The 17,220-nt window shown below is 31.5% G+C and overlaps 1 protein-coding gene across 2 annotated transcripts; it reads right to left on the bottom strand.

Moving 5' to 3' along the window:
- Positions 1-784: 784 nt before the first annotated feature.
- LOC126773072 (glutathione S-transferase 1-1-like) lies at positions 785-10,329 on the bottom strand. Of its 2 annotated transcripts, none has more exons than XM_050493715.1 (5): positions 10,224-10,329; positions 5,108-5,252; positions 1,802-2,002; positions 1,423-1,628; positions 785-1,027 (listed from the first exon to the last, which is right to left on the bottom strand). In XM_050493715.1, the coding sequence occupies exons 2-5, from the start codon at positions 5,246-5,248 to the stop codon at positions 925-927; spliced, it is 651 nt and encodes a 216-aa protein (XP_050349672.1). In that variant the 5' UTR covers positions 5,249-5,252; positions 10,224-10,329; the 3' UTR covers positions 785-924. The 2 variants fall into 2 exon arrangements, with proteins under 2 accessions (XP_050349672.1, XP_050349671.1); XM_050493714.1 differs by having other exon boundaries at positions 10,175-10,296.
- Between the last annotated feature and the right edge of the window lie 6,891 nt (positions 10,330-17,220).

Genomic DNA, 17,220 nt, shown 5'->3' with positions numbered 1-17,220 from the left:
GCTGTAGTACTTGATGTAAGGCCTAAGACCCGGAGATCCTGGGTTCAATTCCCAGGTCGAGCCTATAAAAAGTTTTAAAAATTGGGTTTTTTTGTCAGGAAATTTTCAGTAGCAGTCTGAAAGTTGGAAGTGCACTTACGTGCCTCGGAAAGCACGTAAAGCCGTTGGTCCTGCGCCTGTACTCTACGGTTGTGTCGGATTGCCGTCCTATTGGATTATGAGATTTAGGGAATAGAGAGTGCATCCGTGTTTGTCCACACACTTGTGCACTATATATAATAGTTCCTGCGCAGTTGGCTAATCTCTCTTTCGATTGGCCGCCGTAGCCGAAATTAAAGGACATTATTATTATTATGCATCTTTAGGTTTCACTTAGGTTTTACCTGATCGTAACTTTTTTATTCTGCTTGAAGTTTCGATAAAAAAGGATTTTGAATGAGAGCCAAGATGGCTAAAGTTGTTAGAACACGTGAATCTTAGCCCAAGATCGCGGTTTCAAACCCGATCAGGCACCACTGAATTTTAGATTGTTTAATTTGTGTTTTTAATTCATCTCGTTCTCGTAGTGAAGAAAAGCATCGTCAGGACCTGCATGTGTCGGATATAATTCTATCACACGTTTATACACAAACACGTATTGGAGCAGCGTGGTGGAATATTTTAGATGTAGGACAATTGTCGAATCTCATCAATAATGCTTAATGTATATTCCATGTCCTTGTGGCTACTCATAATAGAAGCCGCAAGTAAAGTGCACTTGCATTTCACGAAATAAACAACAATGTAAATATAGAATTTCAGTTCGTTTATTGTGCCTTAATTTCTACAACTTATATTACAATCATAAGTCAAATAGCAAGCGGTGTTGTTCTTAAAATTAGTGAATTGAACACATCTGTTCGGTTTAGTTCACACGAATAGGAATTACTTCTTGAGGAGGCTGTTTACGAGAGCCTTGAAAGCGTCCAGACCCTTCTCGTTGGCTTCTTGATATCCAGGTGCTGTGGACTTCACGGTTTCGTACCACCTGGAAAGAGATGATTCATTGTTAAAATATTTTCAACCAGTTTTTAAACTGATGGTTGTGTGATAAAATCATAGACATTGAGTCTCTACTTGTATATGTTAGATATTGTCTTTGAATAAATTTTGAAAAACGGAAATAATAATATACTAATGAATTTTTCATAGATACCGATAATTTCGTTTAATAATAAAAAAAGGATATTGAAATGTGAATATAATATTAATAATAATATACATTACTACTCACAAAATTGACAATTTCTAATCTAAATTATAAATATTCAAATAAATGACTAGTGTGAGAAAAGCCAACCTACATCAGTAAAGCTATGAGATTTTTAGTAAAACATCGCAATTATATTAATGCCTTAATTTAAAATAAAACCTTTTTTTTACCTCTTAACATTCGCATATTTCTTAAAGTCAATGTCAGATGCTTCGAAGCTGGAGACGCCAGCGACGATGCTGAGATCTGCTACGGTAAGGTTGGCGCCAGCGACGTATTTCTGTCCCTCGAGGAAGGTATCAAGCAATTTGAGGGCATCCTCGACTTTAGCTAACTTATCCTTATCGGCGGGCGCACCTCCGAAGATTTGTGGATACTGTAAATTAGAATCTAACATAAACAAGTACATAATTGTCTATGGTTGTTGAACATGACAAAATAAAAATAAAAACTAGACAAAACAATATTTTTATTTTAGTTGTTTGTAGATTATTACATTCAACATCATAAAGCCTACATATGAGAAAAGTATATTTAAGTGATACTTACGAAGTAGTCACCGAATCTCTGGTACAAAGTTCCAATGTCGAAGTACAAGCGTTGATCGACAAGTGCCCTCGCTTTAGGATCCTCGGGGTAGAGCGCGCTGCCTTTTCCGTACTTGTTCACGAGGTAGGTTATGATAGCACGTGACTCGTAGATCGGGTAGCCATCGTCTACTAGAGTCGGGACTGTGTGTTGAGGATTTATCTGTGAATAACAATGTCGTAAATTATTTATAACGCAAAACAATTAAAACACTGTATGGTTTATTAAATAAAGAGATAAAACAAAAATAAACAGTGTAAGCGATATTTTACTATCAGTAATGTAAGTCTGGAAATGACGTAAGGTAGGTAGGTAGGTGTTATACCAACAATAAGACAAAAAAATAGTAGTAATATATAAATATTATGAATAATAACACTACAACTAAAGTCGCGTGATAGTAAATTGATTAATATTTCAAGTCGAAAAGCTTGATATCGATTGGAATGTAAAGGAATGAAACCAGTTCGTGTTGGCATGTGGTGTAAGTTGTCATTTATAAACTACAAAAATAAACGCAGTACGAAATTGTTAGGAATATGTCTCGCTATTTAAAAAGTAATCATTGTCTATGAATAAATATTTCACAATACGTTAGATATTAATGTATGCCCTTTGCCGGATAGTCAAATAGAATTAAGAGGTAAACAAGACTAAAAACTAATTATTGCGATAATAACACAAAAATATAATATGTTTTATGCGTTTTGTAATTAGAATTTCTATTTACAAGCCGGGGCAAAATTCAACATTAGTGCTTCTTTCCTCCAGAATTAGAATATATTGATTTAAAAAAAAGTATAACGTCGGTCTTTTTAACGCTACAAATACTTGCTTAAATAGTACAATTATTATATATATTTTTAAACAATGCTCTGCATGTGGTGCTTATTGTAAATAGACATTATAATTTTTGGTATTCTGTTATTTAGTTTAAAAAAACTTCGCAAAGTATTAATGTGCAACTGTTTTCCTTCTACAATATAAATAATAAATATCTAACGTGATAAATCGTTGCAATTCAATTTGTTTACTTTATGTCAATAAGCATTGTAAATACTCCACAATTCTAAAGATAAGTTCGTTTTACAATGGAAACATGCGATGGTCTCCTTTGAGTTCAACGCCACCGCTAAATTACATCACTCATGCAACTTCTGACCTTCAATGGTGTATTACGTCAATTTAGTCATTATTAAAAGGGTCTTAGGTATTAAAATTACGTTGTATTTTATGAAGGCTTTATTCGGCTGCCGGATCTGGCTGATTGCTATGTGTATAACGTTGTGTACCATTTTTACATGTTATAACTCGAAGTAGTTTTTTTTTTAAATCATATAACTTATTAAAATGTTATGACAAATAAGTTATTAGTATAAAAAAAAAGTTTTAAAAATAATCTGATATTTAATTCATGTGGCAAAGTTTACTTGAATAAAATATATTTAATTCGTTTAAAATGAATGACTATCTATCAACGTTCAACCGAGTTTGTTTTTTCAAATTTTAAAACCTGAATTTGAATTATATTATGGTGAATGCTTTAATTTTATCTTTTAAGAAAAGTTTAATTTTGTATGAACTTTACTCGTACGAAGTCTGGACGGGCAGCTAGCTTAGTATAAGAACCTCAAATTTTAGCTCAGTAGAGTGGAACTTGAATCAAATTCATGGGCAAGACGCACTATTATCAGGCAAAGATAAAAATAATATAATAAATAAAAAGCTAGAAAATAAAATGTTTTGATAACCTCGTTGGTTTAGTATATTTCGATGGGTTCAAACCCCGGGTCGCTCCAATAATAAATTTATTGGGTTTCTGACGAAAAATTCTTAGTAGCTCGAAGTTCGGATATTGGCAGTGTTTATGCTTCTCGGAAAGCACGTATAGCCACTGTTCATTACGATATTAAAATAAGATCCAAATAAAATTGAGCATGTAACAGGTAAATTTACTAACACGAACTATGAAAAATTATTTAAAAAAATTTAACTAATTTGTTTAATAACACCACTTTAAAAAAATGAATAAAAAAATTATTATTAATGCAATTCATCGACAGAAAATTATAATCATCCTATTATTAGAATAATGATGACAATATAATTAAAGATGTATACGCATAATAAATGTAATCGTGTTCATGGGAAATGACAAACCTATACGTAATTATAAAAACATATCGTGTTTTCAGGTCAATGCAAATGGACGAAGAACAAACATTAAAAGTATTCCATGATATTTTTTACAGTGTATCAAAAAATCTAGCTTGATATTAAATTTCTGATAACGTCATAAATATAGTAACTCGTAAGTTTTTCTACGAATTTAACGATAGGTATCTAACCTGTCGAAAAAGGGTAGAAATAGAACAATCGATAAATACGCAGATATACCTCTTGGTAAAGCTTTATACTATTGTTTGTATAATAGCTGCCGTCTCGACTTCGAATTCATATAAAGACACATTTCGCCCCTAAAAATTCCTAAAAATTCTTTATTTATTTATTTAACACTTGCACAACATATAAATAAGATAAGATAAATAGGAAACAATTAAAGAAAAAGAAAAATAAGAAATTATTTCTTAGATTACATTATAGATTAAACCTATGTTCCAAATTTAAGCTTTCTAGACTTAGTAATTTTGGTTGTTTGTTGATAGTCAGTCAAGACAACAGGTCTCGGAAAGCAAGGAAAGTTCATATTGCGTCTAAACTAACTCCAGTCTTGTCGGATTACTGTCCTATCGGATTAAGAAACAGAAGGAATGTCTATTCCACTTGCACAAACACAGGCAAGCGCTTGTGCACTATTATGCCTCTGCGTCTCGTTGATCTATTGACTGCCCCGGTCGTCTATTGGCTAGATATAAGGCCGCTGAACCGGAGGTCCTGGGTTAAATTTCTAGGTCGGGCAAATAAAAAGTTATTGGGTATTCCTTTCAGAAAATTCTCAGTAGCAGCCCGGGGTTTGGAAGTTGGAAGTGTGTACACGCCCGTGTTTCGGAAAGCACGTAAAGCCGTTGGTCCTGCGTCTGAACTTTTTCCGGTCGTGTCGGATTGCCGTCCCATCGGATTATGAGAGCTAGGGAATAGAGAGTGCACCTGTGATTGCGCACACACTTGTGCACTATAATATATTCTCCGCAGTTGGCTTATCTCTGTTGAGATTGACCGCCGTGGCCGAAATCGGACTGGAGGACCTCATACCTCTACGCAGTTACGTTGTTTCCGTCATTTTTATTACTTCGTTCTCATCCTTACCTTAAGGTATTCAGGTTTAAGGTGTTCTCCGTGATGCAGATCCACTAGTTTCAAGTTGAGGTTAAGGTTGAGAGCACGCGCAGTGAGAAGCACCGCTCGGCAGGGCGCGGAGCCAGGCACGTAGTACAAATCAACAGGCATTTTCCTAGGACAACACAAAAAATACATTTAATTGTTAGGAAGATGTCAAAACTATAAAAAGTGCTAAAAATTGTCTATGATCTCATCTTGATATCTTACATGAGATGGTTTGTTTTAAGTTTTTTTTTATATAGAATACGGATGGCGGACGAGCACATGGGTCACTGGATGGTAAGTGGTCACCCATAGACATTGGCATTTTAAGAAATGTTAACTATCGTTTACATTGCCAATGCGCCACCAACCTTGGGCACTAAGATGTAAGTCCCTTGTGCCTGTAATTACACTGGCTCACTCTTCCTTCAAACCAGAACAAAACAATACCAAGTATTCCGGAAGAATATCTGATGAGTGGGTGAAACACAAACGAGCTTGCACAAAGCCCTACCACCAATATAAGTATTGACAGTGCGCCTCAAGGCTGCGCGTGGGCAAGTTCTATGTCAGTCAACCCAGTAATAAATAATACATTAATAGTATATCTAAGGTGTATAAACAAAGACGAAAGACCAATAATAACAATAATACATAAATAAGAAAATAAAACTTCACAGTAATTTGATCAGGAACCATGGATTTAAATTTAAAATGGAATTTCAATATCCAGGAGACCGTTTCTTATTTTTTGCTGTTGCGATGACTCTTTAATTTCTTTGTAATCAATCATCAGATACGATTCGCCAACTATTAGTCATTGATAGTACTATGATGTAAAGTTAAAAGCATCCCCTAAACAATATTTATAGCTAAAGACGTAATTATATTTTTAATTTGCATTCCTTTTGTTTCATGTGTGAGAAAATAAATGTGTGCAACATCGGTAGGCAATAAGTAATCGCGCTTATGAATTATTATCGTGGTTATTAATTGCGCAAACAAACTAATCATTAAATCGTGACAAGTTATTTTATTGTTAGACTCTATTATTTTTTGAATGTTAAAAACGCTACGGTTCATAAAACATGTATAGTTTTTTTTTTCACATAATTATGTAAATGTGCTATGATATATAACTAAACAGAACGGTTCAGTGTTTTTTATAAATTTTATAAAATACCTGTTTAATTTTATAAAATTATTCTAATTTACATCGTCTGAGTATATTTAATATGAATATTCAAAATGTATGAGTTACTTTAAGCTACATAATGAATCATGCCTCTAGGATTTATAGAGAAACTTTTCGGTAATTGTGTCACGTTTATATTACCTTGTGAACGCGGAATGTAATCAACAGTAGTTCGATTCAATGTTACTAGGTAACAGGCGAGGCCGTAACATTCTTTTTTGTTGGTCGATAATGAAAAAAAACAGATAATCAATGGTACGATGTAAAGACAAAAAAGGGATATTTTTTTCTGTAGTGACTAGACGGTTTTTGTCTACGGTCGACTGTTGCTTGCTCTAAAAAATATTGCAGTTAATATATCAAAATGACAGACTTGCTAAAAAATATGGTGTTAGGAACATGTTAAAAATATAAAAAGTATTAGAAATTGTCTATGGTCGTGTCTCGATATCTTTCATAAGATTTTTTTTAGAGGAATTTAGTGATTATTTTTATAAAGACCAATTCGAGGTTTTATAAAATCAATTTCAAATATCAATGCTAAATATATTAAGTAGTTTGTCTTTTATGGATTTTTTCTGTTTTTTAAGCTGACGTTTTCCTCACATACATTTAAGAAACAGTAATTGTATAATTGAAAAAGCTAACAGTAACAGCCTGTTAATGTCCCACTACTGGGCTAAGGCCTCCTCTCCCTTTTTTAAGGGGAAGGTTTAGAGCTTATTCCACCATGCTGCTCCAATGCACATGCGACAGAATACACATGCGACATAATTTCAATGAAAGTAGACACATGCAGGTTTCCTCACGATGTTTACCTTCACCATCAAGCACGAGATGAATTATAATCACAAATTAAACACATGATCATCGGCTCGGCGGAGAAAGCTAAATGAATATTTAATTTAAAATATTTTGTTGCCACATTTCTAAATTTTTCATACATATCGTTTGACATAGCTGCTAATGGTTGTATAAATAGTCTGCATTCCCTCTCACTCTCTAGGGTATATTATAAAAATGGGAATGTAATGTTTAATAGTGTATTCAAGTAAAAATAATACAGTTTTTATAACAATTACGCTATTCTAGAATGAGATAATCTTCGTAACGATTTCAGTCTGATTATGTACGGAGGATTTTCAATTTACAAAATATATAGGCATTTAATAAATATTTATTATATATCTTTATATATCAGCGAAATACCACTCACTACGAGATCTTCGAAACTATCCGCCCGATTACGCGACCGACTTAAAATTTGTCACAGTTACTCCTGCCGAGCCGAGATGACCCAGTGGTTAGAACACGTGAATCTTAACCGAAGATCAAGCCCTGGCAAGCAACTAATCAAAGACATTGAAATGAAACAATAGACAATTCTACTTTTTACCGTTTACACATATTCCTAACAATCATAGGTTCTTAAGTACTATCAAGATATTTCCTTGACATAAAAATTTTACAACTACATTTAAAAATAAATTTAAATAACAAGCGATAAAAAAGACACATTGATATTTGTATATTACTTGTTGTTTAGTACAAGTTTGCGGACGAGTAAATAGGCCACCTTATAGTAAGTGGTCACCAAAGCTCATAGACATATTATTAGGAATATGTCAAATAATTAAAAAATACCAAATTGTCTCTAGTTTTATCCTTAACTCTATGATTAGACGCCACAAGGCTACATGTGAGCGTCTATGTCAGTTAAGTCAATGTCAATTAACACGTATATAGTGTTTAGTTAAATATACAGGATAAATAAAAATATAAAACAAAAATATTACACATATATTTATATTTTATCTTCCACTTGTCTCAAGTAAATAATATGAAATAGTGTGTCATGAATCTATTTTCAATTGTTTTGTTTTTAAATAATTTTCTTTTTGGAATGTTTTTAAACTTGGAAATTACTGCAATTATTATAAACAGCTCAGTATCAGTAACAGCCTGTTAATGTCCCACTGCTGGGCTAAGGCCTCGTCTCCCTTTTGAGGAAGGAAGGAAGGTTTTTGGAGCTTATTCCACCACGCTGCTCCAATACGGGTCGGTAGAATACACATGTGGCAGAATTTCAATGAAATCAAAACTATAATTCTCATATAATTATATACATTTTTATATATTCGAACGGTTTACCGGTAAGGATGTCAGAATGTAAACGCGCACCTCTACGAGGTCGAAATAAATTGCCGGCCGGCGTCTAGAAGCATCTATTTCTGATTGATCTATGTTTTTTATACGTTTTTCATTGTTTAATAACAATATATATATATACTTAATGTACCGTTTAGTATTTTATAGAAATTTATTATGAAATTAAAATATAATAAAACTTGAATAGAAACAATTTTATATCGCGCGGCCAGTATTTAATAATACGTGAAATATAATTTGGAATATCTTTTAAGTTAATGCTAAGACGAAAAATTTAACCAAGTGCTAATTAAACCTTTTGAATTGAATTTTCTGTTCTCACAGCTCTTATTATAAAAACTTTTAGAATTAAGTAGATAATATTCATACATTCTATGAATTTGTTAAACTTTTAATTTAGTTTTTTGCAATACGTTGCGTTGTTTAACTGATTTTTTTATTATTAGTGCTTACTTTTATATGTGTCAGATATCTCGCTTATTATGCCATATATTAATAATATACTCAATGGTTCAATGGTGTACGATAATGATGTTAAAGTCGCAGGTTTGATCCTGAACTCTTAGATTACCCAATCGTAGCACGTACGCTTAAATGGAGGGGATAATTAGTAATTCCTTGAAAATTAATAGCTTAAAATAAATGTCTGTTCGAGGTACACGCTCACTAACTACAATTATTATGTTAATGAAAAATTATTTTGTGTCATTTAGATAACATTATTTGTACATTATTAGAGTTATATGTATATATATGTAAATTATAAACGTATATGATTTAATTGCTTTATACACATTAAAGCCATACGCTAATAGAATAACTATAAAGTTGTTAAACGATAGGTTCCTTTAATTAAAGTAGTGGTGTGCTTATATAACTTTCTTCTTAATAAAATGAGAATGAAATTTATATCTTATATAAATTGTACTACATTTGACATATTACTTATGTAGGTAATGATGTGTAGTTACTTATAATGGAAACTTGTAATTTCAACTCTAATTAAAGCGTTGGACAACTGAAGGTTGATGGAATTGTAAATAATTATAAAAGAATTCCTTTCACTTCGACCAATTTCCGTTACGTTTTAGGTTGCAGTTGATTTTTTTACGAAAAACTACAGAAAAGTAATTAATTAAAAATGGTAATGAAATATTTATTAAATTAAAACTATAAATATTGATTTCCCAGGATATAATAGGAGTTTTTTTATATTAAAAAGGTAATAAGTCGGTTCATGATGAATTTACAAATACGCGAATAATCATCATGAAAACGCTAAAATAAATCGTAGGTAATTATTTAAGAAATGTCATTTCAAAACAAGATAATTATTATTATTTAATATTTATATTATAAGCAACTATCTTAAACTGGTTTTTATAGCGGCCAAGATACTGAAGTTATACATTTAATTGGGGTGAACGGCCGAAGTCGTTTCCATACATCGACCAAAATATATATTTTGACAAAGTATTATATAATAATGATGGAATATTAAAAAACAAAATAGTCAAATCTATTATTTTTAATACCTTCAGACATATAAGGATATGTTTCTAATTATGTTTCGTTCAGTGAAAACAAACATCCTTTTCGCATGACGCTAAGTTTACATAACCGATTTTAATATAAAAATTCACTAAGTACTTTTAAGAGCGTTGATTGAAAAAAACGTATATACTTACCGGTAAAAACGATCGTATCACAACACTATAATTCGAAACGAAAACTTACTTTTGTTTTGTTAAATGAGGCGTCAGCACGAGATGCGGTTCGGCCGAGAGTAAACGTCGGTAGTGGGAGGACTCCGGTTTTATACCAACGTCACGTATGTGCGATTTGACTAGATTTTCCTGTAACACGATTTGTGTGTTCTGTAGCTTTGTTTTATAACGATCGATACATTAAATAACTGGTTGTTGACTTAACTGATTTCCAAACGATTCCAAACTGATTTCCTATAGGTACAACCTGCTGATAAACAATTAATATGCCTTGTTTTTTTACGTCGGAAAGTTCTTTTAAGATCATCTGATGTGTATATATGGGCGTTGTGGTTCGGGGGTATCCTGGCAAATTGCCAGACTACCTACTAAATTATTTTTCTGATATAGTTAGGACGAGCAAATTCTTCCTAACCTATAGTGATATTCGTTATAAATCACTAATTACAAAATATGGTGTATAGGTAAATTAAAGTTTAGCGATTATTAAATTTAGGATTTTCGCAATTTGTTATATATTTGTTTTTATTGCCATTTACAAACGCACAATTAACTATAACACATATATTACAGCTCCAATATCTATGCTCTATGGTGATCACTTGCCATGATTTTATGATCATCATCATTTTAGTCTACCTACAAACCTTTTTTTATAAAAAAAATTAATAGTTTGTCAGTACCGTTTCTTGGAATTACAACTGTATAACAAAATCGATAAGATATCTCTATCTCTGTCCTTCTTTTTAGGCGTCACGATATTATACCGAGTAGAACAGGCTATTTACGTGATACAGCATGTTTTCCTTTTCTATAGAAATCGCTTAAATTATTTCGATTTTTGGTAACGTAGATTTTAATTAATTTACTAAGACAAATATTAAATATCAATATTAACATCTAACATAAACTTATTCACTCCCTTTACTAGTTAAATTAAAAAACAAATAATCATTAGAACTTAGGATTTATACATAGAATACAGGGGACAATTATACTAATTTATAACGATTTTTACACGTTCGCGATTCTATTCCGATCCAACTTTGGTATAACCGCAACTGGCTCGTCGTGTTACTAGAATAGGAAATCGATTGAATGGCAACGATTTCGTTTCGATCAGATTGCGATATAGTGACAATTTGAAATTTGCTTGTAGAATTGATCTCTTTTAAATAATTTGCAATCTTTGGAAAAAATATCTAAATTTCAATCTTCACTTTTAAGCTTCTTTCTTTGAAGAAATTTTATTATTTAAAAATTTTATTAGCATCCCATTAAGATTGAAAAGCTTTGAAGCTAATTTTGTCTCACAGAAAGTCGGTGTCCACCATGTAGCAGAATTTCTGATGACACATGCAGTCATTTACAGAAGTATTGAGTATACATATCTACGTTAATTAGCACGCAATTGGTACTGCTGTTATTTGAAGCCGTGATGGTGATAGTGGATAGATGATCATCTCATCATAAATAATAAATATGACTGCTTATCACTGTAATATTTAATATACCTATAACGTTGGCTGGTGAAATAGGGAAAACCCAGCGTAAAGTCACAACAATATGTCATGAATTTATGATCATATTTTTGAGATTAGCGTGACTAATCTAGGCATTTCATTTTTTTTTATAGTATTATTCGTACAGCAAATAAGAAAAATACAAAAATGTTATATATTTTTCTTTATCGTTGAGATGAATTATTGACACAAATTACGGTTATTACAATACAATTATTAATTACAAATGACGGTTCAGTAGTGCTTGCCAGTACTTCAACTCGCAATTCGCAGGAAAGAAAAAAAAGAACTCGCAATTGAAGTTAATTGATTTAAAAATCATAAACGGCGTTACTTATAAACGTTGCTTAGCGAGTTATTAGTTAAGCAATGCTTGTCTTCTTCCTTCAAATGTCAAATTATTAATGACAGAAAGAGCGAACTCGGTGTTAAACTTAACAGCTTATAAGCAATGATTATAAGTCAGACTGAAAAACATATACAGAAAAAAGACAAAGATTACTTATCTCTTATAAGCTATCTGTTAGATAGATCTTATGTAAAAATATTTGATATGAGTATCTAATTACTAAATATTTAATTTAGATCTAGATATCAGAATAGAAAATAACAAAAGCGTTATATTCTCAAGACTAAAATAGAGAAAAAAACAGCATAGAATATAAAAATATAAACTAACTAAAGTAAAATAGGTACCTACTCGTATATAAGCTACATCAAAAATCAATTGTCTTCTGTATAAAGAAACTTAAAAAAAAAACGTTTACAAAGTGCAAGCCCACCGCAAGACGTACTTGGACGTAAACTTTTGTCTTGTATTTTATTGTTTTGACAGATGTCTTGGTGATTTCTTTGATTCGATTTTTCGTTTGTTCTTTTTTCCTTGTAATTTAATGAGCCATGCCATTCATCCAAAATAGAATTTATTCGAATCTTTAAAGACGGAATACTTTACAACATCTTACTTAACCACAAATGAATTATTTGAAAAATAAAGTAGAAACGGTGTGGCCTGTACAGGACATCGGTATCTGCAACCTTGCAAGCAAGCTACTTTTTTTATTACGCACAGAAAACCTTCGAAATGTTCCTAGCTCTCTTAGGGAGAATTTGGTTTTTATGGGAATGATATTTTATATATTTTTTTACGTCATAACTTCTGGCATGTATATTTAATACATAAAGTTTTAAAAAAAAATACTGTTTAATATTTTTCAATTTGAACCAGAACTTTTAGAGAAAGAACGTGGTGTATGCCGTAAAATGAAGGTACTCGTATTTACAGTTCTGGAAGGGCTTTGTGTAAATCCGTCTGGGTAGGTACACATTTGTGTGTGTTCTGGTTGGAAATATGAGTAAGTCAGTGTAACTTCAGGCACAAAGGACCTAACATCTTAATTCCGAAGGTTGGTGGAGATATAACGAATGGTTAATATCTCATATAACATCAATTTTTCTGGGCAGTGGTGACCACTTATCTTCAGGTGGTCCATTTGCCAAACCACCTAAATATATCATAAAAAATGCGCGGAGAGATCGCACGGATCGAGACTTTACCTAGTAGGCAATATTTGTTTAGATTTGATAAATAAAGAGTATTTAAATTTAAAATATTAGACTTTGAAGACTTATACTTAGAAGCAAAATTGCTTAAGTTTTATTGGATTTTGTGTGGATTTTGTTCCAAATCTAATCCGGTATTCTATGTACATTATATTTTCAGGGCTTGTGTTCAATCGAAAACGTAAATGCATAAAATTTTCTCGATGGAAAAAAATGTAATGCACCTATAGGCTAATAAGACAAAAATTGGATAATTAATATCATTAATAAATAATCTAGGGATTTTTTGTAAAATCCTTTCGTTTTCGTAGTTTCGTATTTTATAAATGAAATAAAGCTTTTGGTGCGTTGAAACGAGATGACTACGGAAAAAGTTTTGACACCGCTTTGTATTAATTATAATATTATACTTAAGAGTACTTTAGCATATTCTTCAGAATAATTTGTAAATAATGGACATTGATGTTTCCATGCGTCATTTGTAATATCTGGGGTATAAATTTATGTTAATTTTGAAATAAGATAAACCAACAAAGTGGTTTCGTCATACTTTCTCTCACCACAAAGCAGTAGATCTGTAGATACTCTATCTTGTAGGGACTAATTATTTAACCATAAGAAAACAAAGTTATGTGTGCTAAGTTAGTTAAAAAAAACATAACCCATTGTTAAGCTTTTACATTTTTTAACGCCATAGATCCAGTAGAATCGACTGAATGCCTTGGCATTAGTGTGGATGCCAAATTGCAATGACACATACTCGGAAATGTATTGGCGAGATCAGCTACCAGTATTCGCAGTTAAAAGTAATTAAATTAGCAACTTCGGAGTACGAGACGCCTAATATACTTCAGTTTATTCCACAGTGTTACGGCTTTCTACTTCGGAGTAAGTAATGCAGCGGCGAAAGGTACAATGCCAGTATAATTACAGGCATAATATTAGATACTGTTGCTACTTAGTAGTTTATATTCTGTATAAAGTTATAGTACTATTGTCTATGGACAAAGGTGACCATCACCAGGTGGGTACAATCTGATCACCATCCCATGACTTACTATCAGGTGGCCTTGCGTCTGCGTTCCTAAAATACATTTAAAAATATATAATATTAATTCTAAATAGCAGGGTTATTCACGCTATAATATGTAATTTTAACCTAGTAACTAAAAGAAATAATTTATATATACGAGATTTTTATATTTATGTTACGGTTATGTATGTAATTTATATATTTATTTAGTGTTTGTAGTTATAATACTGCTCAAATGAATTTCAGAATTACATGAAAGAAAATTGTTTCATTTACAGAATATATTAGATAAATATTTTTATAAATATGTAAAATGACCATAATATATAAGTTCCATCTTCGTAAATAACACACCTGCTTATTAAGAATGAAGTTATACTATAAGTTAATTGTTACAAATAGGCCAGCGGGAGGTCAACGCCTGCCAGATCTCATGTGTGACAGGAACTCAGGCGCACAGGCAGGTTTTAGATCCTCTGGATCGTAACTTGTTAGAACAATAGCTATCACTTACATAGCTCTTATTACCTACAAATAAGGTTCATATTTATAAGATTTCGTGTTACATTATAAAAATACCCTTTGTGTTAAACTGACACGGTTTCAGTTGGCTTAGTATATCCCGTAAGTGATATGTATACATGCGTATAAGTAAGCTATTCTGATACTATTTGAAAAATATATTTTCACTTGCCGTTCCGAAATACTCAAGGTATCGCTAATTGCTATGGATGTTACAGGCTGGTTAGAATGTGGAAGATCAGTGATCGACTAAGCTAGTCAAAGGCCCAGGCGGCAAAGCTGATTGAAGCTTTTATAATAAGGCCCTGATAAATAGTTTAAGAAGTTGATGTAATTTTACAAACTTTTTACTCAGAGCATATTTGTATATATAAGTATTCATATGTATTTAATGATTCCAATTAAATAATTGAAACGATATATTTTATTATCTTTTTTAAAGCTATGTACAGTCATTTTTATAATATATAAAATTTTGTATTTTATAAAAATGTTTGTACATAAATAATGAATTATTTTAGTACCATAAAGCCTTAAATAGATATAAAATTAAATTAAAAAAAAAAACAAAATACGCCTTACAAATTTATAGAAAAAACACGCCGTCGAAAAGATTATCCTGTGTTAGATTAGTTAAATCTAATATAAAATTAAAAGAAGCTTTAGTTAAATCTAGTAAGTGAAATTTAAATTCGACTTAAATATACATAAATTATGTATATGGATAATAAAAATAAAATACAAAACAGTAAGGTGTCTTTTAAACCAATTTTTATGTTTTTATATATTCCAAACAAACAAAGGTCATAAATGTCCCACTGTTGAACAAAAGCACTGAAGGGTTACTTGATAATAAAAAAGTGTGGTAGATGCAAGTAATAATTAACAACAATGCCTATGGATGGTGGTGACAATGTGATAAAAAACTGTAAATAATAAAAAATAATTAAATCGAAAATATAGTTTCGATTTAATTTAGAAATTATGTAACATTACTTTCTAAATGACACGTAATAACTTACAATTAGCCCATAAGCAGGCAAACTCTCACCAACCCGCATTGAAGTAGCGTGGAATAGGGCAATAGTCCAGCATGAAGATAGGTATTTAAAGGCTATTAGATACTTTACTTTTTCATTTTACAGGCTCACTTTTAGTCTGGTTCGTGCCACCAGTTGTGAAGTCTCCCGACATGGGTCCTCAAACGAAACCCATCAAAACAACCACAACAATATATTTTATTTTTTCTATATTGTTATCTTACATTTATGTCATTCGATTTATCTTTTTCCGATTGAAAATGTTTGTGAAGAAAACAAATTTCATTTTATTACAACTTTTTACTATTCTATTTCAGATATACTTTTTTTTAAGAAGACTAGGTATTTGAACCCAGGACCTCAGAATCTGTGGACTGGCCATAACATCAACGAGGCAGCTATAGAAGGAAAAAGTTATAATATATTGTTTATGAAAATTTTAGTTTATTTTATATACAATACGCCCTATATACCTACCAATTTTAGGATAACAATACCTACAATTTTTAGGATAGATGACATCAACTCATACTTATATAATTTTGTAATCACATACACGCTATTAACATCGTAATGCATAATAAATATTAACAACTATGTATAATATAAATTATATCCGCGTAATAATGTACTGGATTTCTTTGGTTAAAAATAAAATTCAAAAGTATGTATAAGTATCTAAAATAACTCAAATCTACTAAAGCGCAACATTATACTTTAACAGCCATTTAACTGGTCCTTTACTGGATAAAACGCAACTGCTTTTTGATAAGAAAGATAAATGAGCCAGTTTAATTAAAGACTTAACGAACACGACACATAACTAAGAGTAGCGACCTAAGCAGTTACTATTTACCACACGCCAGTTTTATTTGTTCATATACATTAATCTCAGAGCTACCGTTGAGTAGTTAGATAAACTACGTGAGGGTACTTAATTTTTAATTTAAACTTTTCCACTTTTTAACTTTCAAGTTTAACAGATTATTAAGCATCATAAGGGCAATAGTTTACAAGCCGTCTAGTGATCCTGACAACTTGGACTATTGTAGTCCCCACTCTGACAACAAGCTGCATGCTTAATTTTTAAATAGGAATATTAGTAATTTGTTAAAAACGAACAATACTAGTAAGTAAAAAATTCAAGCACTGCTTACTACTTGTACGCTTACCAATGAGATTATTATACATGTTAACTACACTTTCTAAAATCATTGACGCTTACTTATTTGAATAGTATAAGATTATTTCAGTTGGTAATACCTAAATCACTGTCGCTTATGCAGCTGACCGCTTGACATTTGACAGTGACAGTAAAGTGTCAAA

Source organism: Nymphalis io, chromosome 13, assembly GCF_905147045.1.
Source record: "Nymphalis io chromosome 13, ilAglIoxx1.1, whole genome shotgun sequence".
NCBI lineage: Eukaryota > Metazoa > Arthropoda > Insecta > Lepidoptera > Nymphalidae > Nymphalis > Nymphalis io.
This window is presented reverse-complemented; position numbering and strand designations above follow the sequence as displayed.

Coding starts and splice junctions, on each gene's coding strand:
- LOC126773072 (XM_050493715.1), bottom strand. CDS start 5,248: ATGCCTGTTGATTTGTACTACGTGCCTGGCTCCGCGCCCTGCCGAGCG. Junction 1,629..1,801: donor AGAGATTCGGTGACTACTTC/GTAAGTATCACT, acceptor TCTAATTTACAG/TATCCACAAATCTTCGGAGG. Junction 1,028..1,422: donor AAATATGCGAATGTTAAGAG/GTAAAAAAAAGG, acceptor ATCTCTTTCCAG/GTGGTACGAAACCGTGAAGT.